This window comes from Leptonychotes weddellii, chromosome 14, assembly GCF_054177405.1.
Source record: "Leptonychotes weddellii isolate Sample4059 chromosome 14, ASM5417740v2, whole genome shotgun sequence".
NCBI classification, from domain to species: Eukaryota; Metazoa; Chordata; class Mammalia; order Carnivora; family Phocidae; genus Leptonychotes; species Leptonychotes weddellii.
Window position 1 is genome coordinate 1,846,109 of NC_138382.1, and position 26,328 is coordinate 1,872,436.

General features: G+C 48.6%; 1 protein-coding gene across 1 annotated transcript in view; it reads left to right on the forward strand.

Moving 5' to 3' along the window:
* SPIN1 (spindlin 1) overlaps nucleotides 1-26,326 on the forward strand; it is a gene marked incomplete at its 3' end in the record, with an annotated part of 71,434 nt that extends 45,108 nt beyond the window's left edge. Inside the window, exons 4-7 of the mRNA XM_081804055.1 lie at nucleotides 6,790-6,838; nucleotides 17,979-18,232; nucleotides 22,404-22,637; nucleotides 26,130-26,326. Of these exons, the coding sequence (XP_081660181.1) occupies nucleotides 6,790-6,838; nucleotides 17,979-18,232; nucleotides 22,404-22,637; nucleotides 26,130-26,326 (734 nt within the window). The remainder of the gene's footprint in view (nucleotides 1-6,789; nucleotides 6,839-17,978; nucleotides 18,233-22,403; nucleotides 22,638-26,129) is intronic.
* Between the last annotated feature and the right edge of the window lie 2 nt (nucleotides 26,327-26,328).

Below are 26,328 nucleotides of genomic sequence, written 5' to 3' on the forward strand. Positions count from 1 at the left end.
TTTTTTTTTAAAGATTTTATGTATTTATTTGAGAGAGAATAAGTGAGAGCGAGAGAGAGAGAGAGAACAAGGAGAGGAGGGTCAGAGGCAGAGGGAGAAGCAGGCCCTCTGCTGAGCAGAGAGCCCCATGCGGGGTTCGATCCTGGGACTCTGGGATCATGACCTGAGCTGAAGGCAGATGCTTAACCGACTGAGCCACTCAGGCACTCGTGGGAAGAACTGACATCTTGACAATATTGAGTCTGTTTGTGAACGTGGAATATCTCTCCATTTAGATAGTTGTTCTTTGATGTCTTTCATCAGTTTTCCTCATATCTATCTTATATATGTGGTCTGTAGTGATATCTCCTCTTTGATTTCTTGTTAGTGATCTGTGTCTTCTCTCTTTCTTGTTAGTTATCCTGGCTAGAGATTTATCAATTTTGATCTTTTCAGAGAATGAGCTTTTGATTTCATTGATTATTGGCTGTTGATTTCTTGTTTAAAATATTACTGATTCCTGTTACAATTTTTATAACAGCTTTTTTTTTTTTTTTTTAGATTTATTTGACAGAGCTCAAGCAGGGGGAGCAGTGGGCAGAGGGAGAGGGAGAAGCAGGCTCCCCACGGAGTACAGGGCTGGATTCCAGGACCCTGGGATCATGACCTGAGCCAGAGGCAAACGCTTAACCCACCGAGCCACCCAGGATCCCCAATCTTTATAACATCTTTTGCTTACTTTGCATTTAATATGGTTTCGTCTTTTAGTTTCCTAAGATGGAAGCTTAGATTTTTTATTTTAGATCTTTCCTCTTTTCCAGGACATGCATTCAGTGCTATAAATTTCTTTCTATGCACTGCTTTCCCTGCATCCCACAAATTTTGTAAATTGTATTTTCATTTTTATCTAGTTCAAAACATATTTTAATTTGTCTTGCAGTTTCTTCTTTCAACTGTGTATTTAGAAGTGTGTTGTTTAATCTCCGAGTATTTGGGGATTTTCAGCTATTTTTCTGTTACTGAAATTAGTTTGATTTTATTGTGGTTTGAGAGCAGTTGCAGGATTTCTGTTCTTTTAAATGTATTAAGGTGTGTTTTATGGTCCAGAATGTTGTCTTGGTGAATGCTTCATGGGAACTTGAAAAGAATGTGTGGTTTGCTGTTGCTGCATAAAGTGGTCTGTTGATGTCAGTTACATCCATTTGATTAGTGGTGGTGTTGGGTTTGACTGTGTCCTCACTGATTTTCTGCCTGCTAGATCTGTCCATTTCTGATAGAGGGTTATTGAAGTATCCAACGGTGATAGTGGATTCATCAGTTTCTCTTTGTAGTTCTAACAGTTTTGCCTTCCTTAGTTTGATGTTCTTTTGTTAGATACACGCATTAAGGATTGTTATGTCTTTTTAGAGGATTGATTGCTTTATCATAATATATTTCTTTTTCCCTGGTGACTTTCCTTGCTCTGGAATCTCTCTGAAATTAATATAGCTACTCTCGCTTCTTTTGATCAGTGTTAGCATGGTATATCTTTTTCCTTCCCTCTACTTGTAGTCTAAATGTATTTTTAAAGTGGATTTTTTGGGGGAAATCGGAGGGGTAGATGAACCATGAGAGACAGTGGACTCTGAAAAACAAACAGAGTTCTAGAGAGGAGGGGGGTGGGAGGATGGGTTAGCCTGGTAAAAAAAATAAATAAAGTGGATTTCTTGTGGACAGTGTATAGTATGGTCTTGTTTTTTTGTTCTGTTGTGATAGTCTTGGTATTTTAATTGGTGTACTTAGACAAAGTGATTATTGGATTAATATCTGCTGTATTTGTTACTATTTTCTATTCATTGCCCTTGTTCTTTTACTTTTTTAAGAGATTACCCTAGAGTTTGCAGGACACATTTATAACTAATCCACTTCACTTACAAGTAAGCTATAATCATCTAATACGTTGTTGCTAATACTCTGAAAAGTGTTACCAGTTCTATTAAGAATAATAAAAATAGAAGTTTTTGTTTTATCTTCATCGATTCCATCTCTAATGATCTTTCTGTAAATTTGAGTGTCTCAGCGGTATTATTTTTCTTCTCTCTGAAGAACTTCTTTTCACATTTGTTATAGTGCAGGTCTCCTGGCAGCGAATTCTCTCACCTTTTGCTTGTTTGAGCAAGTCTTCTCCTTCTCTCTTGAAGGATAGCAGAATACAAAATTCTAGGTTTTTAATCTTCTCTCAACACTTTAGGTATCTCAGGTCCGCTCTCCCTGTGCATGCTTTCTGAGAAGACGTTGGATGTAATTTTTGCTCTGTTCCTCTGTACGTAAGGTGTTTTTCCTCTGGCTCTGTCAGGAGTTGTTCTTTGTCCTTGTATGTGGTTTGGGGGCATTTATCCTGCTGGGCATTCTCTGGACTTCCTGGATCTCTGGTTTAGTGTCTAACTTCAGTTTGGGGAATTGTCCGTCATTATTGCTTCAAATATTTATTCTGTTTCTTTGTCTCCTTTTCTTCCCGGCATTCCCATTGTACATGTTACTTCTTTGTAGTTGTCCCACGGTCCTTAGATAGTCTGATTTTTTCCTGTCTTTGTCTTTTTTCTCTTTGCTTTTCAGGTTTGGAGGTTTCTGTTGGCATGTCCTGAAGCTCAGAGATTCTTCCTCAGTGGCCTCTGGTGATTGCTGGATTAACGTCGGCCGGTTTCTTACTGTTTCCTGTTCCTTGCCCTGTGCTTTCTTCCTTTTTTCTCTTCCACTTTTCCCTGCTTTTTTGTGGTTTTAATCAAGCACTTTCCATGATTCCATTTTCTCCGTGATGGGTCCCCCAGACACATTCTTCATTTCCTTTATGATGTTTTCATCTCTGCTGTGTCTTTTTAATTTTTTCTTTTATTTATTTATTTATTTATTTATTTGTGAGAGAGAGAATGAGAGACAGAGAGCACGAGAGGGAGGAGGGTCAGAGGGAGAAGCAGACTCCCCGCTGAGCAGGGAGCCCGATGCGGGACTCGATCCCGGGACTCCAGGATCATGACCTGAGCCGAAGGCAGTCGCTTAACCAACTGAGCCACCCAGGCGCCCTTTTTAATTTTTTCTGATAATTTCCACCTCTCTGTTTACATTATTCATCTTTTCTCACATGTTGTCTACTTTTTTTCACTAGAGCTCCTAGCTTATTATTGATAGTTACTTAAAATTCTTGGTCTGATAATTCCACCATCCCTGTCATATCTGAGTCTAGTTTGGATACTTGCTGTCTCATCAAACCATCATGTTGTTTGCTTTTTAATGTGCTGTATAATTTTTTGCTTAAGACATGATATGCCAGGTAGAAGGAACTCTGTGAGCCATCCATAAAGTGACGATGGGGTGTGGGGGCAGCACACGTCCTGTAGTGCTGTGATTTGGTCTCGTGCTCTCCTGAGTCTGGGCCACAGGCTGACCACCTCCCTCTGTGGGACCGGACGGCCCGCCACCTGCACTTTGAACTCCTCTTCCCTCAGTCCACCTGGGCTGAGACAAACCCCAGAGGTTAAGCTCTTGAGGGTAGGCCTTGTTGAGAACTGAATACTTTGTTGTATTTCTAAAAGGGTACTTTTCCCCTCCCTCTACTGGAAGCAGGAGGGGATTTTTGTCTGATCTTCCCTGAGAACCTGGCAGCGTTCCTGGAGGTGAAACCTGCCAAAGCATTGGTGCCCTGTGTCCCCTCAGCACGATTGGTGGCTGGAGGCTTCGTCCTAGCCTTCTCCACACTGAGACCTCAGCCGCTGGGCGGTTGCTGTTCAGGGTTTCCTGCCCTACTTCCTGTGGACGCTTCTGCCCGCTGAGCTGTGATCGTCCGCATCTGCAGGTCAGTCTCTCCGGTTTGGAGAGCAGCCGTTTGCCCTGTGACTTCACGTCTCTGACCAATCAAAGGAGAGTTGTTGATTCTTCATCGAGTTCAGCTTTTTGCTTGTTAAGGTGTGGCACCAGAAACAGCACATTCTCTCTGTTCATGGCGTTCAGTTTTCAGGAGGTCTTGGCTTTCCCTCTTTGTAGCCTCTTGTTCCCGTGTTCCCTTGGTTTCCATGCGGACACCCGTTCTTTCACTTCATTCCCGTGTGGCTCTGGGATCATTTCATAACCAGTTCGCTGCTCGTCTGATGGCACTCCTACCACGGAGGGGTTGTTTCTTGAGTGATCAGTAGAAGATGGTTTCCGCCAGGGTCCTCCTCCAGCTGGGGAAGTGAACTCCATGGGGAAATGTGGTGACTTGTGGGCCTGAGCTTTGCCTGGCATGCAGGGATGGAGCAGCCCAGATGCTGAGTCAGCTACCCTGCCCTGGTGTCCTCCGTGTGGGAGGGGAGGGCGTGCTGACGCCTGGGGCAGGCCCAGCAGACCCTGAGCGAGTCCTTCATGTCTATGTACACGTCTCTCCTCATCCTTCCAGCCCAAGCCTCGCCATGTTCCACGGTGCTTCAGGGAGCTCTGCTCTCCTTCCAGGCTGTGTTCTCCCGTCGTCCCTGAGTCACCTGCATGTTTGTGTGCAGGCTGCGTAGAACGAGGATGGCCCTGCGCTGTCACCTGGGAACAGTGATGGATCGTCCGGTGCAGACCAGTTGGCCATCTCTCTTCCTGTTCACTTAACTTTATCATCGTGAGTGTAACACTAGTAAGGAAGTGTGTGTTTAAATCGCATACTTTCATGTAAGGCCAAGGAGAGAGAAATTTGGATAACTCGCAAGCCTCCAGCCTGGGGAACCACCATACCGAGTTTGTGGTTGGAGGTTTTTTGTCTATTTTTGCTGCTCAATGTGAATTTTGATCATTGTAGTAAGTACTTATGTTTGCTGCATTCCACGGATTGTGTTTCCATTTTTTCTTCAAGATCAAAGTTTTATTGTGATTTTGTCTTTGGACTATGGACTTTTAGAAGATTGTTGTTTAATTTTCAAAAACACAGGTATTTCCAGATATTATTTATTTCTGGTTTAATTCTGATGTGGCCAGAGCACAAACTTCTTATGATTTCAGGTGGTTTTAAGTACATGGAGGGTTTGTGTTCTGAGGAGCAGATGGTGTGACTGGGTGAACGTCTCATGTGAACCTGGGAAAAAGTGCGTGCTGGCTGTTTGTGGAGTTCGGGTCTTCCGTGTCTGTACCGATTTTCTACCTGCGTGTTAAGTCAGTTACCGAGAGGGGAGTTCAGGTTGGGACTGTGGGTGATTCTTCCTGCCAGCGCCGTCCGGTTTTGCTTTGTGTCCTTCAGTGTTCTGGGACCAGGTCCACACAGTCGGCCTGGTGTTAAATGTGGGGACTTCTTGGTTCATTGGCTCTTACCATTTTGAAATGTTGTCTTGATCCTCGATAACTTTGCCCTGAAGTTAACTTGTGTGGTGTTAGCCACTGTGCCATCCCTTCTGTCTCGTCTCCGAATTGGTGTGTGTGGCGTGTTTGTGTTTGCTGGGATTCTCTGTTCCGTTGGGCTGAATGTGTGCTCAGTGCATGGGTTCACCCACCGTCTTCTGTCCTGGCTCCGCAGTTTCTGACAATGAATCTGGAGTCAGTATTGCCTTTGTTTCCCTACATTTGATGCGTCTTTCATTGTCAGGCTGTTTTAAAAGTATTTTATTGGTTGCTGATTTTCAGAAACGTGATTAGGACGTGCCCTGGTGTGGTCGTCTTTGGCGTCGGTGAGCTCGCTGGCCATGTGCTTGCGCACTTACCTGCCGTTGCTCCTTCCAGAGTTGTTTCTTCTTTCCCACACCGTCCTCTCTGTTGTGGGTGTAGTTCACAGTGCATCAGGCCACCAAGGCCGTTCCCATCCCCGCTGTTCCCCGCCACTGGGGACAGCGTCACTGGTCTTTGTGTCTGTGGGGTCTGGTCTGCGGTTTACCACATCCCGCTCTTCTTCATTCATTTCAGATCCTGTGTTTTCCACCAGTTTCATTCCTGTCCTTTCTTCACATTTTTTTTCTTTTAAGTGTCGTTTGTGTCTTCCTTTAACTATTTGAGTGTATTTATTACAGCACTTTTAACATTTTTCCTGTTACTTACGTTGTTTGGTTATAGCCCACGGGGGTGTGGGGTCCAATCTGCCGCTCCGCGTTGGGAATGAGCTGTGGCATGTCGGGACCCCGTTGCTGCCTTCTGGGTTTGTTCGGGTCCTCAGACGCCAGGATGGGCTGTAGCAGCTTTGATTCCTGGGGCTCCTTCAGCCTTCCTGCTGAGGGGCCACCTCTTTGTGGTTTTTACCTCACAGGTTCAAAGAGGTGGCTTGCTGGACTTTGAACACCATTCATGCCTTTCCACCCCCAGATGTTTGGAGGCCCCCGGCCCCCTGTCCTGCCAGCCCTGGTCTGGCTCTCAGCCTGGCGCACCCACCAGGTTCTTCTGGTTTCCCTTCTCCTATTGGCATCCACATGTTGCCCTCAGAACACAGTCTGCGTCAGGGCCGGGTCGCCGTAGTCCTGCCCCACCCATCATTCCGATGCCTGGATCCAGGTGTCTCACGTCTGCGGTGTTCTAGTTGCTGGGGACGGGAACACAGCTGCTGAAATGTCATACTTTATGGCCAGGATCGTCACTTCTCTGGTTTTTGTCCATGTGATTTTCGGCGGTTTTTTATGACTGATCTGGGGAGATGAGCTGTTGTCCCTGTCATTTTACCTTCCTAGAACTCCTTTTATCTCCTTTTTAAAAATTAGATAAACAAAGGGCTTTCTGCATGTTGGCTGTTTATGGTTTATTTTTATTCATGCTTTATTTAGCAGTTTTTCAGAAATTAATTTTTCCAAGTTCTGAAGTATTTTCTATCCAGTTTTTATTGACTTATATTCACTTCTCTTTTAGGCCATGCTGGTGTGTCTGCAAGCATGATGAAGAAAAGGACTTCCCACAAGTAAGCACCTCTGAAACTTGCTTTTAGATAGCAGGCTGTGGCCGTACGTGACGTGGGGTCTGAGATGCAGTGTGACGCCCTCTCCCCCGGGTTCGGGAGGTCTTGCCTCGCTGCATGTTGAGTACAGACCTGCAGCCGTGTCCCTTGGCCTTGGCCTGGCCTACGGCTGCCTAGGCCTGTCCTTCCACCTCTTAAAGCCTCTGGGCCGTGATTTCCCCTCCAGCTCAGAGGGGCTGGACTGACGGCCGGAAGCGTCCGTTGTGGCGAGGGTGGCAGGTGCGTGGTGAACCCCTCTTGCTTCTCTCCTTGGAAGGGCTACACTCTCTTGGCTTGCAGGTTCTTGTCTCCGATCTGCTGCTGGACAAGGAGCTCCTTGTGGACAGAGGCCTTCGCTCATGCTTGAGGGCCTGGCTAGCATGCTGACAGGTGCTTGCCCACTGCTTTATAACATTTTCAAATAAATGAAAAGCTTGTAATTTAGGGAACACATATGCATGTTGGAAGATAATTAAAAAGCCATGTATTTTAAGTGACCAGTAGGTTATAATTCCTAAATTCTATAGGTACCAGAGTAAAGAAGTCACTTTTTCTCTCTTAAATCTTTGTGTATGACGTAGTTACATTTAAAAAGAAAATTGAGATACTATCTTGAATAATACTGTGCTTGTACTGAATTACATTTAATAGATTTCACAAGTACCCACCAGGTTCTGCTCGCTGCTACACTACGGAAATCGCTCTAAAGAACCAGTTCTGATTGTTTGGAGTCTTAATCGTAGACTTCTTAACTCTGGAAGAGACCCTTTGACCCCAGCCAGCACCTCCCAAGCCTCTTGTTATAGCCGTTCTTTTCAAATTTTTCCTACTGAGAGGCTCGTAAGTGCCCCTGCCACCACCCTGTGGGGTTGAAGAGCATGAGATGCCCATTCGTAATGGTTGGTGGTCAGTGCGCACATGCCTCCCGTTTCAGAGCACATGTGGACATGTGACGTAAATATCTAATGCATAGTTTAAGAAATGACCTGGAATAGAAAGGTGTGATGTTGAGGTGAGTATGTGTGTCCCTGAGGTTTGATAAAGCATTTCCCAGATTCCGTGGATTTGCCCATTACTAACCTTCGTGCTTCTGCCACATCCAGGGACCTGGTCATTCATGTACTGTTTCTCCCTCATTATCATACCACAGCATTACAGTAAATGGTAAACCATGTCTTGGCCCAAGTGGAAGGTAACCAGACAAATACAAGCGTTAAATATTAGGTGATGATAGAAACGTAACTACAGTGGGGAAGAGAAGCAAGGCACACGTTAACTTTGCAAGACCAGAACAGTACATGCAAAATAGATTTTGCCATAATCTGTGTTAAGATAAATGGCTTTAAGAATGTAATGTGCATTCAGTTTTATCCATTTTTACACATTGCCGGGTATCTAGGACTAGAACATCCTTGACTCAGGATTGTGGGCATTGTTGGGTTTGTGCAAGGATTTTACGAGCCTCGTCTGAAGCATGATCATCTGTTAACTCCTGGCTCTGAGGTGCTGGTTATTTCTCCCCCCAGAGCACAAGGAATAAACACCTACCTTTAAAACTTTGCTGTTCATATGTGTGCCAGCTGAAGGCATCTGACCCCTGGGCTCTGCCGTGCAGGGGGCTTGACCTAGTGCTTATTTCCATTGAAAGTAGAGGGCCGTGACGGAGTTACTCTGTAGCAGAGGGAGCTGGGAAGAAAGGAGAGGCTGTTGCTCCCACTCGCCTGTGTCTTCTCACCTCTGTGCGCCTCTGAAGATGGTTGGAAACAAAGACCTATGATGCACAGGTCTGCACCGTTTACCACGGGTGGTGGTTGCTGGCTGCCTCTGGAGCGGCCCCTGCCCAGGAGCTGGTGCGAAGCAGGAAGCTGGATGGCTCAGCTGGGCGCCTTGGCACGTTCCTCCATCCGCCTGGCACCGTGCTTACCGGGCCTAAAAATCCTGATGTGGACCAGGACGGTTCCTCTCCACAGGTGACATGTTTATGGAAACCACGTGGAAAAGCAGACCTGGAGCCTCACTCTGTCTCTCCACTGTGGCCCTCCGGCGAGCGAGTCAGGCACGCAGGCCTGACACACGCCTCAGTCCAGGGGGCTGAGCAGGAACGCCATGTGTGGACGCCTCTGCTTGCTGGAGGGCGTCCCAGGCACACCCAGGAGGTGCGTGTTGGCGGAGCCACCGTCCCCACGGGGACCGGCAGGACTCGGGGACTCGGGTCTGCCATGTTGGAGCACCGCGGCACCCAGAAGTTGTGCAGCTGTGGCTCATTTCCGCTTTTACAGTAAAGGGAACAAGCTTACCTGCCCCCTGCCAGCCGGGCCCCTCACTGCATTTTGGGAACAAGTTGGTGACCGGCATGTCCTGGCTTCTCAGGAGGTGGTTTGGGAAATGCCTCTCAGTGAACAGCCTGGGCTGCGTGGGTCCACACGACCTGCATTTCTTTCCGTAAACACGGGACTGCGCTGTGCGTGTATTTTCTCCTCCTTATGATTGTGTTCATAGCACTCTTTTCTCCAGCATGCTGGATTGTCCGAATGCCGTATGGAGTACGTGTAACATACACAATAGGGGTTAGCTGACTGTTTGAGGTTATCGGTAAGACTTGTGGTCAAGCTATTAAATTTTGAGGAAGTCAGAAGGTACACCCAGATTTTCAACTGCGTGGGGGGTCAGTGCCCCAGTCCCTGCTTTGTTCAAGGGTCAGCTGTGGTTCTTGAAGGGAAGGTATAGTTGGACGTCTAAGGTGAGTTTAGCTGTAGTGGTTCTTTGTTTCAGTTGTCAAACGGAAATCTGGTTCTTTTTCTTCCCTAATTTGAATAGTGGATGCATTTCCGTTTCCAGGGTTTTGGTGTATTTCCCACTAACGCACATTTAGAGAATGGACCAGAGCTATATTACACACTGAGTAGAGAGGTTTCCAGGGAGGGCTTTTCCATTTGTTAAGACATAAGTCACTGATGGCAACAAGGACAGAGACGCCGCCTCCTCTTCGTCAAGTCCCTGGGTGGCCTCCCTGTCAGGGAGGAACCCTGAGCCTGTCCATGCACAGAGGCTAACGAGCTAGCCCGGGCTCCTACACACAGGAGTGACTGAGCGAGGGCTCACAGATAGGACGGCAGGACTCTAGAGCACGCAGCGACCACACCGTGTGTCCGCGGGGAACATGTTCTAGTCTCCCGTCTGCAGAGTGGGTGCTGTCCGTGGTAAACACACGGGCTAGGTGAGCAGTGGAGCCTGGTGCTGACTGCCTAGATGACTTCTTAATCGGCTTGTGAGGAGCTGCTCTTCACACTAGTGAAGTGGGTAGCGTTTTGGAAGGCCCTCGGCATTGGGAGGCTTCCGTGGACAGCTCTTAGTGTGTAGACAGAGTAACAAGAGAACCCCTAGCGATTTGGGTGGAAGACAGACCCACTCCCTGTTGTTTTTATCTTGTCCTGTTAAGCCAGCAATGGTAGAGTGTCTGCTGTGGAACTTTTATTAAGCAGCGCACAGCAGAAAAGCAGTTTTTTCGTTCTTCTTGCTGGTGGGCATCTTGTAAAAAGACAGCCATTTTGATTTAATCTGTATTTTCTGCTGAAATCTGCGGGAACACAGAGTAAGGGAACTGCTTTTCTAGGACAGGACTAAAGAGAATAAGGAAAGCATGTCAGTAATTAATGGATACAGCAACATACACAGAGTGTAATAGGCATTTATTGGTTCATAGCAGAGTTGTAGTAGTTGAAATTTGATTGAAGAAGTGTGGTCCCTTTAACTTTTGGCTACCAAAATAAGATCCTCCGGTCCTGGGGGCTGTTTGGGGTGGGTCTCAGACATGGAGGGAGTCTGGGTAAACACTGGAAGGTCTTCCACACAGAATTTCCTTTCTGGTCGACGGAACAAGTAGCATGGTCAATTCAGAACTTACTTGAAGTGTTGAAAGCGTTGAGCAAGGTACAGAAAGTCCCCTGCAGTCGAGCTCGCCTTGTTGGGAACATGGATGCATAGAAATTAGTGTTGGTTCTGAATCGTGCTCCCCAGGGGTGGTGCTTGGGGCAGAGTGCCCGGGAACCTGTTAGGCTAGAAGGTCTGGGATCGTGGACTCCGGTCTGTGGGGCCGGCACGGCCGTCCACATGTGCTCCGGGTGGCCGCCTGCCCGTGGCTCCTCTGAGGCTCGTTGGGGAGCTAAGCGGGTTGTGCTGTAGCAGTGAGACTGGCTGCTGAGGGGCCGGCCCCCGTCCACTCGCCCTTGAGGACACACAGCAGCTCACTGGTCCCTGAAACCAGTCATGTCAGAGATGGCTTCTGGAGATAAGCAGCGAGCAAAGTGATCATAGGTGTTCACCTCTGGTCTCTCTACTTTACCCTTGAATCCTTTGGATGGTGACTCAGGGCGGCCTTGTCCTCGCGCTCGGCTGCAGTTCAGGCTACCTCCCCGGAGCCAAGTTTCTGGGCATCTGTCTGCAGCCGCACGGTGTGTCGGCCTGGCAAGTGGTTGTGGAGAGCGCTGCAGACTCATTCCCAAGAATATAGGGATTGAGAGCCGTTAAAAAACACATGTGTCCAGGGAGGACCTAAGTCAACATCACCACGTTTAGGAAGCCCTCATTTTAAATTAGAAAAGCTGTTTCCGTTGATAATGTCCCATCTGCGTGCTGTTCTTTGAACCACCCAGAGATGACCTGAGGGTGTGTCCCGATTCTGGACCTTCTCCGGGAATCAGACACATTCCTCTTAGTTTGCTTTTATACGTACTGTTTCAGCTCGTGAAAATAAGCTTTTATTTTTATTGCAGCTCTTGTTGATTTTTATCTAAATTACCAATTAGCAATTAAAATAAGATTTAAGAACTTGTTCAGGATATAATTTTTAACCTTTCTAGTTTGTGAGCAATTTAAAGATTTTTTAAAAAATTTTTATTTATTTGACAGAGAGTACAAGCAGGGGGAGCCGCAGGCAGAGGGAGAGAGAGAAGCAGGCTCCCCGCTGAGCAGGGAGTCCGCGATGTGGGACTCGATCCCAGGACCTGGGATCATGACCGGAGCTGAAGGCGGACGCTTCACTGACTGAGCCACCCAGGCGCCCCTCTAGTTATGAGCAATTTAAAATGTACACAAAAATAGAGTAGCATGTAGTAAGTCCTGAGCCCTGTTCGCCAGCTTGAGTGATCATCAGTGTTTTGCCTGATAAAAGACACTAATATGATACATGAGCGTATCACTCCTTACCCAGGGAAGTTCCAGACTTCGTCACCTGGTTGATGCTGGTTGGAAGAACTTAAATCAGCTTACAAACAACATGTATTTGTGCACTCTTAATATGAAATAATATTTGATATTTTAACATGTATAAAGACATTTTAGAACACTCTTCTTCTGTAAGCTGTGGCTGCAAGAGCCTTGGGCAGAGTCATGTCCTGGTAGTTGGGGAGCTTGACTTGGACTTGAAACATAGGTGTGTTACTCTCAGTACTCGTGGTTGCCTTCGGTGCTGCCTCGGGGAGAATGATCTCTGTCACCTCTGCCTTTTCAGCCAGACTGCTGATGAATCTTCTTTTCCTTCTTCCTTTAGAGCCAGGGACGTGATGCCCCACAAGTAGAATTACCCCTGACTAAACGCACGCACTGGAAGTGAAGTTCGGAATTGAAACATGAAAATGTATAAATCTGTTCTTATATATAGTTTCCTGCAGAAGTAAGATACTAATTGCATTAATTTAGCAGTAATTAAATTAAAAATTGTGCTTCATCTGCCCATAAAAATGAACTGCTTTTAAGTCATTGTAGGAAAATTTGAAAGCACTGGTGGACCCAGAGGAGGACAGCCTAAGTATTTCTGGTGCTGTTCTGGGATTACTCACAGCTGCCGGTACTATGCCGAATGTTTGAGAAGCCTTTTTTCTCCCTATCTGTGGGTAATTATGTGCGTAAGATTTTCATGTCACATTTTCTCCATATCTCATGGATTGAATAGCTTTGTAGTACGAGCTGCTGCGACGGAGGCCCATGTCAAACGTGCTCTATATCTCCAGTCTCCCGTCATGGACGCCGCTCAGAGCGCAGCAGTTGGTCTCTGTCCGCCACCTTGGATAAATTCCTGGGACAGCGGATTGCCGGGTCGGGCGCTAGGAGGGCTGTGTCTGTACCATAAGCAGAGAGAGGATTGTACCTCGCCATAATTTGCATTAAAACAACTCCTCAGAATTTGCAGTTTTTGTTACTGAGCTGGAAAGTTCATCCTACCTCATCCTATTGGCAGGCCAGAACACTAGAAATTTCTGGGAGACCTAAAGTGTGTTGGGACAGATTTATGTAAATACTAAGCTGAGCTGAGGAACTCTCTGCCACTTTGAGGAGAAAAGGAGGCCGTCCAAAGAGTGACCACCAGAGTAGACTCTGGAATCCACGCAGGTCGGAGACCACCAGGGCTGGCTACAGCCGAAGAGAAACCAGCTCGCCTAGTTGCTTGCCTGCCCCTGCTGCCCTCCCCAAGGTCTCTCACTCACCTCCTGGCCGCTCCACAGCCCCCTGCATCATAGCTGCGTGTCAGATCCTGCCCGACGTCAGGGCTCGCCTGGGCCCAAGGACGTGCTCCCCACCACAGACGCTGTGGCCCCAGCTTGCATGTAACACGAGGGCCCCGGCAGACGGCAGGCATCTGAGGAGCACTGATGGCACGAGAGATTGTCACACACAACGGAAGAGCTAACTGGGGATCCACACCCAACACAGACAAGGCCGACCCGCAGAGTTCATAGAGGAACCGGGGAAGGAGGCGAACATTACCCCCGATGTTGGGAGACTTGTTAATTGAAGAGACACCGTTGAAGAGAAGATCAAGCCATCAGTTTCTAGAAATTAAAGATACTATGTAAGATATTCAGTAGATAGGCAGAAATTCAAGCCTATCTATTTTACCTGATTCATGAACACTTGGTCTGAGTCCTTCTGGAAGGCGAGCAGCGTTGGGGAAGGTGGATTTTGGAGGACACACCTGGAAACCCTGCGTCCCTCCTGTTACGAAAGGAGCGGAGGGGGTAGGATCAAGAGTCATAATATGGGAGATAATTCTGTGCAGCTCTCTCTAGGTCGGTCAAGTGCTAGTTGAGGGGTGGTGAAAAACACAAGTCCCAAGTTCCGGTGACATTTCTGATTGCAGGAACAAAGAAAATGCTAAAAGCAACTCTGAAAAACCCGTCAAAATGAAGAAGGATCGATTGGCACCTGACATCTGTAACTTGGAAAATGGGAGACAATGAAAATACTGTTTTCTGATGCAGGCAATGAGGGGAGAAGGGTCTTGAAGCTGATGTGTGGACCAAGGTGGTTTGGGGACGTGGGCACCAGGACAGCATCTGGAGGCTTGCAGGAACCTGTGCTTGCCTCTGAACCCCGTCTGCGTCACCACAGGGTGTATTTGGAAAAATAACATGTCCACGAGGTAGAAATGTTACAAGAAGCAACAAAAATCTTTCCTTCCTTGTTTGTTTCTAAATAAGGTAATGTTTTAAAAAAGTTACTCAGATAATAACGAAAGGAAAAATAATAATTTGGAAGAGCAGCCCAAATTCGAGCAGTGTCAGGTGGGGTTACAATGGGCTGAGGTGTTTTTTTTTGTTGTTTTTGTTTTTTTTAATTTTCCTTCTTTTACTAAGAGTTTTTTGCTTACTTGTGGTCTTGCTAGAGCTAGGAAAGAGAAGGCATAGGTTTTGATTAATTGTGCATTTTAGTAGAAGAACGTTAAGTCTAAATGCAGCACTTCAGAGGTTAGAGGTGGCTTCTGTAAGACCAGAGCTACACCACGTGCGGGGCACAGAACCTCCGTCATCCCAGCTGCACAGACGGAGGGGGACGCGGGTGATGACACAGTGCCGCACAGAGACGCACAGCAGGGTGCTGGACCCGCCCAGGCGTCCCGTGGACGGCAGCAGGACTTGGGGCTTCCAGCTCCCTTAGCGAAGACAGAGGGAAGGACCGCTGTGTCCCGGGTAAAGGGTGCAGGGGCCGCTTTGGAGGGCACCACCCAGCAGCTCTGAGTCCCTTGTGGGACCCCGGGGAGGGCGGGGGCCTGTGCTGCCGCTGGACACAGCCGGGAAACACGGCGGAGCGCGGTGCCCCGCTCCCTCCTCAGGAACCGCTGTGGGCCACAGCAGCGACGCTTGCGAGTGTACGAGGGATGCGTGGCTGAGCGTGCCGCTCTGCGTCTCCAGCTGACCCTCTGTGCTGTCACTGGCCAAGTTTAGGGTGGTTTTGTTGAGAATCATGGTTAACAGAAGATGTCCTGCCTCAGAGTCTCGGATAGAAACTTCTCCGGCTGTGGTCTGTATTCTCCAAGGAGACAGAACAGGTGGTGATTGTGTGCGTGTGTGTGTGTAGGTGTGCATGCACACGCATGGACATCCACTAGAGCCCAGGGAAGAGCTGGTGTTGTAGCTCCAGTCCGAGGGAAAAGTGCACCTTCCTGTGAGAACACTTTTTCTTAAGACCTTCAACTGATTGGACGAGGCCCACCCACACTGTGTGGGGGCCATCTGCGATTTCCATGTGTTTCTAGAAGAGTGCCTTCACAGAAAACACCTGGAGTAATGACTGACCACGTACCGAGTACTGTGGCCCAGCCACGTTGACACACGCAGATGCTGTGCTGGCCTGTAATTTTGGTAGCGATGGCGGAGCGTTTGTGTGAATCGCCGAAATGCTGCACAGGACTGCATTCCTTCCTCGCTGGGGTTTGGGAGCCAGCCCCTCCCTCACTGTGCAGAAAGCCTGACCCCGTACACAGTGTGCATCACTAAGACTTCTGCCTGGACGTCCCAAGAAGTAGGTGATGGATTGACGGAGGAGAAACGCCATGCTAGCAAGATTCCAGCCGTTTCCCCACACGGCGCGCTTCCAGGGTTTGTGAAGAGGCCTGAGGTTCGCGGTCGTTGGGGTTGAGCATTGTTCGTAGCTGCAGGGCACAGACTCGGTGCTGCGCGGTGCTGACCTTCTCCTCTGCACCGAGGTGCACGCTGCAGAGTCTGGGGGCGTCGGGGGGCTCCTTGCTGTGCGCATCTCTCAGTCCGGCTCTCACTCCCTCTCCCCGTCAGATGAGGGGCCGTCGGTCTCAAATACTCTCTGTCCAGCTCTGCCTTGCTGCGCGCCCCTCTTTCCCATTCCCCGAGTTTGTGTGCCCTTGGAGGAGGCGCTCCCGGCCTGCAGTCAGCCTCTGCAGGAACTCCCGTGACTCCTTGGGAGGCCCTGGCAAGGACGTTCTTCCTGGACCTTGGAGGTCCGCGGAGAGCCCTCAGCTCACATTTCCCTCCTGAGGACCTGACCCCGCCACTCTGTTGTCTGGTGGCCCCAGCATCACTGTCACATTCCCAGTTTTCCCTACACGTGATGTGGTCCCTTCGCCCGGTGCCCACAAGATGCTCTGTTCCCTCAAGTCCCTTTGTTTTACTAGAATGTTAGTGTCTGTGGTTGGGGGTCCACTTTCCCAGGGAGGCCTGTGCACATGTCCGTCTTCTATTTCAGGGAATTTTTTTTGAGTTGTGTTGGTGTCCTTCTGTTTTACGGAAGCTGGAGTTCGTGTCTGTCCCTGTCTTTCCATGACTGTTTTGCCCCCGCCGTCCCCTTGTCCTCTCTCCCAGGCGCGCCCCACGGTGTCTATTGGCCGGGTTCCTCCAGTTTAGTCCTCATTTCTGGGTGCTTCTGTCTCTCCTTCCCTGTCCTGACCCCTGTTGTATGCCTGACAGTGGGCAGATTGTCTTTGGACGTGCTTCCCTCCCGGTGCCGTTGTGAGGCCCCTGTGTGTGAGGAGGGCTGGGGCTCCCCTGACGGCTGTCCTCCCTGCCGAGCTCTGAGCCCCTCTGTACCCGTGAGGCCAGTGTGGGGTGTCTCCGTCGTCCCTTCTGAGGCCCACCTCCTTTGTCTCCTACGGCACCATCCTGTTGGGAGCTGGGTTTGCTGGGTGCCTCCTGAGCCTTGCGGGGGGCGGGGGGCAGACCCGTGATTTCTGCTGTCCTCACAGCCCTGCACGAAGCCTCAGGACCCCTTCTTCAGCCCGATGTGAGACGGTTTCCTCCTGGGCCCTGTCCCCTCTGCTAACCTGGCCTCATCGGGCAGCCATGGTTTGCCGGACCCTGTTTGTCTCACAGAACCACTGAGTTTACCAGACTCGACTATTTGACGTACATACTTCTGTAGCTTTAAATATTACAGCCAACAATAAATTGTTTTTCTTTCCAAGTTTGTGTGTACGCCACTCGCTAATTACTTGCCCTCACGGTGCAGCAGCTGAGAGCTTTCTGATCACCAGAGGTTCTCACGGAAGCGCGGGCAGGGCATGGTCCTGGCCCTCAGCTTGTATTCACGCCCAGCCGGTCCCTTGTGTGCAGACTCCTAGGTGGAACCAGGATTCCTTCCCTGATCCCAAGACCCACGTGTACTGCTTGTAAATATCGTGTGTAGATTTTTCAGTTGTTAATGATCCAGGAAGAATGTGGTTTGGTGTTGCTGCAATAATTTTTACATTACATTAAGTATTTGTCACAAATGCAAGTGTGTAAGATTCTGTGTTTTCTAGAGATAACCGAAGGTACAACGTGGGGATGCCAGCCGGCCTGGACTACTGGCTGGCGGAATGGGGGAAGAAGCTCAATGTCTTGTTTCTTCTCACTGATTAAGGTGGTGGGGGCTTGTGGTGTGGACCCTGGAGTGGGTGAGATGGAACGTTTGCACATTTCCGTTGGACGAGGAACGGGTTCATGTGCATGTGTACATATTTCACGTGCTCAGCCCTTCTCTTTCTATGATTAACTGGGATCATTGTGAATTGACTCATGAGCGGGAACGCGAATGCTGAGAACGCTGTGCTCGTGCTCAGTATGAGGGCTGAGGTTGCCACCGGCAGTGGTGTTCTTCCCGTCCACAGTGCGTGCGTGGGGAGCCCTGTGGCCAGCACGCCGTGTGCACACACGGTGACCCCGAGGGCTCACCTGGAGGCACCTGGACCGGGAGTGTGGCACCATTAGCTGGCGTGGGCCTGGGATAACCCGTAGGAGAGCATGCTGGCTAGCGGTAGCGTTGGATCGAGGGGTGCATACTTCTGAGATGATCCCTTACGTGTGTATATGTGTGAATGCAGAAAACATCGGAGCAGTGTGGGGCCGAGCAAACCTGTTTCCCAGCCCCGGCGGAACATCGTAGGCTGCAGGATTCAGCATGGGTGGAAGGAGGGGAGTGGCCCTGTCACCCAGTGGAAAGGAACCGTTCTGGACCAGGTGCCTGTAAATCCTTCTTTGTATCTTATAAAATACGATGGATTTGACTGTGTTTATGGACTAGAACTTAATAAAGATGAAAGAGTTTCTGCGCTCGAAGTCCTCCCTGATAGAGTTGGTAAGTTCTCTTTATTATTTGTGCATTGTATGCTTTAAAAATGATTATTGAAATGGATGCTTTTTTATTATTCTTTTGCATTATTGGTATTTTTATTTTTACTGGAGTGCAAGCACTCCAGATACATAATTAAGTCACTAAAACCACAGTTCAAGGAACTGTGAGGGATACAAAGATATATGAAGTTATTGCTGAAGAAATTGACAGTCTGATAATGTCTAACATGGTTATTTCCCACATTTTGCTCACTGTTCATGTGGACTCTGATGGGTAAGAATATTTTCTTATTAGCTCAAATATGCTGTGTAGTTATTTCATCCAATTATATAGTAGTTTATGCCTTTATTTTAGAATCCTTATGTGAAGTATATCTCACAGTGTGTGTTATTACATAAGTGATCGTTGCCCTTTCAGCCATAATTCAGGCCGCCAGAACCCGTGGGCTTGAATACGCATTCTTGTTGTTTGCACAGTGACTGGGGAAGTGAGCAGCCCTTTCTTTTGTGAAGTGTCATACAAATGTGCTTCACCTTCATAACCTAGTTCTTTAAGGTGTAAGGTGTCAGTTAATAATAATGACTGATTGTATCTTTAAGAATAAAGTAAAATGTTATTGTTACGGTCAGCAGGATGCATGCACGTTAACCTTACTTTCTTCAGCGTGTTCACTTGGAAATGTTTTCTGATAGCGTTGCTGCTCGTGCACGAGCTCTGGTTTATGCTTTTGGGATGGTCCTTAGAAGAAGCCTCCGAGTTAACAGACCCAGTCCCGGCAGAGGTGGACTTGGAGGGGTAGAAGCGTGGGGTCGGGTTGTCAGGCGAGGGAGCTCTTCAGTCCCTCTGTCCCCTTTGTTTTTGCCACTGTGCTCTTGGGACCCACGCGCTTCCCCAGCATGTTAACTCTTTGCCAGAGCAGCATGTATTTTGTTGGTGTTTCCTCATCCTGTGTAAATGCAGCTCAGTTCTCACTGAAGTCTTGCTTTCCATCTTCTTTATCCATTATGAAAGGTAACTCATTGCGCAGCGTTGCATTTCTGGCTTCTGTCACATCTTACTGTTCTCTGGGCCACTGGACCCTCTCTTCCTCCTGAGGCATATATCATCAGTTTCCTCTTGATCTTGACGTTCGCCCATTTCCAACGTAAGAAATGCACATTGAAGAGTCTTACCTGCAGGTCTTAAAAAATGTCCAAACCTTCATCTCCATTGTTTGTAGAAGTAATTATCATATAATATCTTCTGATCCAGAAGTTTAGTCTGCATCTCTTCTGGGGCAAGACTGTCAGCCCACTTGAGATTTACTGCATTTTGCTGTGTGTCCTGTGCCCTTTTTCCTGAGTTCTTCTGCCTTTGTAAGGACAGAAAAAGTCCTTTTATCTTGGTAAAAACATGGTTTGACCAAACCAAAATACCCCCAAATCTTTAAGTATCTCTGGTGATGGACTTCAGAGTTGCCTAATGTTTTGCTTTGTAGTTCCCAGCAGGAGACAGGGGTTGCTTTTGTAAACAGCAGAGCATTTTAAAAAGGAAATCTGAAGGCTTCTATACAAACCAGCAGTAGATCATGTGCTGACTATGGTTTGCCCTGCGATCCCGCAGTCTGGAAGTTCTGTGGCCTTCACTTACACTCCACGTGGGGAGGCGGCAGCGTTGCATAACTCAGCAAACAGTCATCTTCTGTGTGGGACCAGACTGTGTGTTGGTAAAGGAGCCATTTGAAGACTGACAGATTGTTTTATTTTGGTGAAAAAAAAACACGTGACCTGAAATTTACTGCCTTGACCATTTTTAAGTGTCCGTAATTCAGCTAGTGTTAAGTGCATTCACACTGCTGTGGAGCACATCTCCAGATCTCTTCATCTTGTCAGTCTACAGCTCTGTCCCCATTAAACAGCAGCTCTCCTCCCCGGCCCCCGCCTCCATGCTTCTACTCTGTTTCCATGAAGTCGGTCACGTTCCAACCTCCGAAGCGGGACTGTAGAGTACGTGTCTTCCTGTGATGGGCTGCTTCCTCAGCACAGTGTGCCTAGGGCTCGCCGAGTCTAGCTGGTGGCAGCATCTCCTTCCCTCTCAAGGCCACGTGACCCTGCATGGCACGTGTGCACCCCTCCATCCATGGACGGACGCCTGGGCCGCTCCCACCGTTGGGCTGCCGTGGGTGGCGCTGCCGTGAACGTGGCAGTCAGATGCTTCTCCGGGCCCCTGCTTTCCTTTCCCTGGAGGAGAGTCCCAGAAGTGGAATCCCGTGTTGGATTTTCTGAGGAGACTCGTGCTGTTTTCCACAGTGTGGGTAGCATTTTGCATTTCCAGCCGCAGTGCACAGGGCTCCAGTTTCTCTACCACGCTCACCAGCCCTTGCCCTTCACTGTGGGTTTGGGTTTGCGTTTCCCTGACGGTTAGTCATGTCAGGTATCTTCTCACATGCTTTTCGGCCCCTTGTCTGTCATCTTTGCAGGAATGCCTATTCGGGGCCTTTCCCCAGGTTGTAGTCGGGTTAGTTAATTTTTGTTGCTGCTGAGTTGTAGGAGTTCTGTACATGTTTTGGAGAGAGTGAGTTTTCATGTGACAGTGTGACAGGTTTGCTGGTAAGGATTTCCAATTCTGCACCGCAGTTCACTGCTGAAGAGCTGTTACGTCACACGGGAGCTCTGCAGTTTCCCGAAAACACTAACAGAAGACTCCCTCTTCAGCAGCAGGTCTTTGTGAAGCTGGATTTTGTACATCACCCCAAAGAGCATGTCACAGGTTGAATGCAGCAGCAGACAGGAGAGTCTGGATGTCCTTCTATAAAGCTGGGCATCAGAAATGTAAAACCACACCACACTGCCGACTGAGTTTTTATTAGAAAGTATAGTTATTTTTCATTAGAAATACATTTTGTGGATTTGTCATTTATAATTTCTAACATACTGGATTCTGATAGTTATTCATATAAAGAAGGGCACTTTTAGATCTTCAGAAATTTTTGAGCATACTGTACAGGAGTCCAGAGATCGAAAAGTTTGAGAACTTTTGAAACTAGTAGGCTTTGCTTTAGTGTGCAGTGGGGAGTTTTATGTAATTTTGGAGAATTATTGCATATGTAAGTAGAGAGAACCACCATATGTGTTTACAGTGTCCTTCTGATAAAATTGGGTAACAGTATCTTTAGTAAGAAATTACAATCTGTGTTCCTTTGAATTTTATTTTAACAGAAATAGGAGCACTTGCGAATGAGTAAAATAGAAGTGCTAATTGTTTTTAAAGACATTTGTCTAAAACGTGGGGACCAGAAAAAGCTTAAAATCGTTAGGATCCTCCGTAATTTTCCCAGTATTAATAAAAGGAAGGCTGTGATTTTCCGCCTGCCTCTTAACACAGAACAGGACTGAGGATTAGTTTGTACGGCAGGTGTTGATGCCCTGTGATCTCCGTGTTGGGAAGCAGACGGGAAGGGCCCTGCTTTTGTCAATGGTGTCTGCACGTGGTGGCTGGTGTCATTAGGGAAGACCGTGGGAGGAGGCGACTGGTGGCTGGTGATCCCGCAGATGGGGGAGCCTGGTGGGGAGAAGGGAGAGGCCCGTGGGGGCAGGGACAGGCCAGGAGGGGAGGCTTGCAGGCCCAGGGAAGCAGTTTGTTCTTCACATGACCAAGCGGAAGCACTGGGGCATTTCGTGTCAAAGCGCAGGCTGGTGTGACCGTCATGAGGCACGGTCTGGTCGCTGTGGGAAACAATGTGGACGTGAGAGTAACCTCTCAGGCCTGGCATGGGTGCATTGCTTAGTTTTCATCCCTGGCATGTGGTTACGTAGGTGTTAATAGAGAGAAGGTGAGTGAGCGTGCGTGGGAACGCTCCTGTTTTGGAATTCTGCAAGAAGGCGGTCATTACCGCAACATACAAAGTAACTGTTAACACCAAAACACACTGTGTACCTCCGACAGACCATTGAAGTTCCAATTTAGACACAATACCAAGGGCAGAGGAGTTCAGGAAGACTCACAGAAGAACAGCAGGTTCTCTCAGGCGCTGACTTGGGATGTACCAGTGCCCGTGGGATCCCGTGGTCTGGGCCCCGCAGGGGTGCTGGTGTGCACGGACAGCCCTTCAGGCTGCCCCCTTGCATGAGCTCAGTCTTCATGGTACGTACCTGGTAAAACCCCGTGTGAACCGTTGTTTGCTTCTTGTTCCCAGCGACCTCTCGAATCAGCGATGCACACCTGGCCGACACGATGATCGGCAAGGCAGTAGAGCACATGTTTGAGACGGAGGACGGCTCCAAGGATGAGTGGAGGGGGATGGTCCTAGCACGTGCCCCCATCATGAACACATGGTTCTACATCACCTACGAGAAGGACCCTGTCTTGTACATGTACCAGCTCTTAGATGATTATAAAGAAGGCGACCTTCGCATTATGCCCGATTCTAGTAAGTGTGTATTGACAGCCTTTATTTCTGTTAATTTCAGAGGAACTTGAATTTTAGAACGAGATGTTTGATGAACTGTTTTGTAGATGTATCTTGTTTTGATTACTAGGGTCAAGTGATTATTCTTTGAGTCCTGCACCAAGCATAAGTTGTGAAACTTTGCACCTTTTGCCGAGTAGATGTGCTGTTCTGGGCTGTGGACTTGGCATGGGTGGAGTATGGTGGGCCCCTCTTGTGTGGCTTCCTTCACTCAACTCACCATTTTCAAGGCTCCTCGTGTTGTGACGTGTTAGTGCTTTCTCTCTTCTCATGCCAAATACAGCGGCACCGTGTGCACATGTGTTCATCCGTCCACGGATGGGTGTGTGGGTTGTCCACCCCTTGCTGGTTATGAAGGATGCCGTGGTAAACCCTTGTGCGCAGGTTTCTGAGTGGATGTTTTCAGTTCTCTTGGGTGCATACCGAGGAGTGGGATTGATGGGTCTGTGTCACTGTTGAATTGTTTGGGGGACCCCTGCACCCTTCTCCACGTGCATTGACCGTGTGTGCGGGTTCTGACACAAACACGTGTTAACTGACGTTTTCACTCTAGCCGTCTTTGTGGTTGCGAAATGCTACCTCATCGTGGGCTTGGTTTGCATTTCCCTGATCACTAAAGACGTCAGGCGTCCTTTTGTGTGTTATTGGCCATTTCCGTGTCTTTTTTTTTTTTTTAGGATTTTATTTATCTGTTAGAGAGCACAGAGGGAGAGGGAGAAGCAGGCTCCCCACTGAGCAGGGAGCCCGATGCGGGACTCGATCCCAGGACCCTGAGATCATGACCTGAGCTGAAGGCAGACGCCTCACCAACTGAGCCACCCAGGTGCCCCGGTTCTGTGTCTTCTTCGGAGAGAAGTCTGTCAGAGTCTGGGTCTCTCTGCGGGTCTCCTGACCCATGTAGGATTTGCAGACACTTTCTCTTATTCTGTGGGTTTCTGTTCACTTTCTTGGTGGTGCTCTTTGAAGCACAGAAGTTTTTAAATGTGATGAAGTCCAATTTGTTTTTTCTTTTGTAACTTGTGCTTTCATTTCGGTGTTGTGTCCGAGGCCGTAAACGATGTACCTCTTCGTTTTCTTCTGCGAGTCTTAATAGGTGTTGCTGTTACATTTTGATCTTCGATAACGTGTTGAGTTAATTTTTATGATGTAGTGGAAGGGTCCCCCTTCATTCTTGTGCACACTGTCTGAGCACCATGTTGTGGAGAGACCGTTCTTTCCTTGCTGGGTGGTTTTGGCGCCCGTGGTGAAAGGGAGCTGGCCGCAGATGGACGGCTGTGCTCCTGTCTGTGGGGCACGTGCCATACTCGGTCACACGGCTCTGAAGTAAGCGTTGACGTTGGGAGGTGCTGAGTCCTACTTTGTTCTGTCTCAGAATTGTTTTGACTCTTTTGGTTCCATGGCAATTTCATGAATTTTGAAATCAGTTTGTCATTCTCTGCAAAGAGGTCAGCTGGGATTCAGATGGGGATTGTGCTGACTCTCTGATCATCTTGACACCGTGAAGCCTTCTGACCCAGGAGCATGGATACTTTTCCATTTATTGAGAGTTAAAGATTTCTATCAACAGTGTCTTGTAGTTTTCAGAGTATTAGTTTTGTACTTCTTTTGTTAGGTGTATTCCTAAATATTTTGCTCTTTTTGATGCTGTTATGAATGGAATTATTTTCTTACTTTCATTTTTGGGTAAGCCTGTTCTTTTTTAAACTACTCCATAGCCTTCCTTCCCTCCAGCACAGGGATCCCTGGGCCTGGACGGGGTGACGGGCAGACGCTTGATACGCGAGCGGGGTGTCAGCATGTCTCAGGGTCTTCCGTCAACAAGGCAGGCAGTGAACCTGCTTTCACAGTGCTCATCCGGCCCTGACTCTCCACCTTCTTTCTTTGTCTTAGGCTTTGTGTATTTTCTTCATATATCTGTAAAGGGAAGTGTTTATACGGGCAGGAATTTAATGATCAGGAGAGTGTTCCTTAAAAGCATTTCTCCAGTCTGTATGAAGTTGATTTTTGACTTTTCTGTAGAGAAAGCTCCGCAGTGAGAACTGTTGGCCTTGCTTGGGAAAGCGTAGGGGCGTTGGGACCGCCCGCGGCGTCTCCTGGGCTCCTCACCCACCCGCTAAGTGGTTTAGCGAGTGTGGACGTGCAGCGGCCACGGGAGATGCTGCCCTGGTGCTGGGAGCTCTCAGGGGCCTCCGTGTGAGGCCCTTGCATCTTGGCTCAGTAGCGAAATGCCTGGCCGTCGCGTCTTTGGAATGCTCTGTAAACGGGCAGCGCCCCGAAAGCATGGTGGGCTGGCGCCGCTGCCGAGGAAAGAGCAGTTTTGAAGAGAGAACTTGAGCTTCGGGTTCGACATCGCTTCCCTGCTCAGGAGACCTGAGGACCAGTAGACTCGGGCATGTGGCCGGCCGCACTGGCGGTCAGAGAGGCGGGGTTAGGGTTGTGTCCACCGTGAGGGACAGACACATGCTCGGGGCCACAGCAGGCTGTGTGTGAGGCTTGGGGTGCTCTGCGAGCGGCGTGAGCACAGGCGGCCTGGGGTAAAGCAGGACCCACCGCCCCCTCTGCTGCTCCTTGCAAAAGAGCTCGCCCCACGCACGACCTGCAGGGGTTTCTTGAGAGAGGGTGGTAGCCACCCAGCCCATCCCCCTGCCCGTCGGGTCTGCTCTGGTTTCTGTGCTCCGAGAACACCTCGTAGCCCCTGCCGGCTCAGGGCAGCGTTCTCTGGCGCGCAGGCTTTGCTGGGGACCGTCTGACAGGCGCGAGTGCCTCTGCCATCCCGGAGGTCCCGTCGTGATTAGTCTGGGAAGGGGTTCGCTCGGCACCTGTCTTCAGAGCACAGGAAGTCTTACTTGGAAGCTGGGATAGGAAGACCATGTGTGCTGCGGTGAACGTGGGGAGAAACAAGGTTTCCGGAGTCACAGGAAAAAGACCAGGCGTGTGTTGAAGAGAATGGCATATTCTCAGTGTCCCAAGAGGTATTGTCTGTTTTGAAGGCCTGTTTCAAAGTCACTCCAGCTTACTTTGGAGAAGTTCTGTGCATCTAGGCTTTTCTGTGGCCTTTCCTAGCTTCATTCTCTCAGTCTCAGTTGTAATTAAACACAAGCCACGGGGATTTCTGGTTATGATTTTCAAAATCCTTGACATGCCTACATCCTGGGGTGGGGGGCGGCACACTGTTTTTGTAAATAAAGTTTTATTGGCACACAGCCACACCTTTCATTTCTGCACTCTCTCTCGGCTGTTCTCATGGGACTGGCAGGGCCGAGCAGTTGGTGCAGAGACCATTTGTCCTCGAGCCTCTGGCCCTTGAAGGAAAAGTGGCCTGACTCTTGCTCTAGATAATTAGGGTGAATCCAGAGGTTAGCATTTTAAAAAATTATTACTAAAATAGACATGTGAGTTGGTACATACGTAAAAATTGACTTTAAATTCTTTCTTCTCCCCTCTTTAATGCAGATGATTCTCCTCCAGCAGAAAGGGAACCGGGAGAAGTTGTGGACAGCCTGGTAGGCAAACAGGTGGAATATGCCAAAGAGGACGGCTCTAAAAGGACTGGCATGGTCATTCATCAAGTGGAGGCCAAACCGTCTGTCTATTTCATCAAGTTTGATGACGATTTCCATATTTATGTCTACGATTTGGTGAAAACATCCTA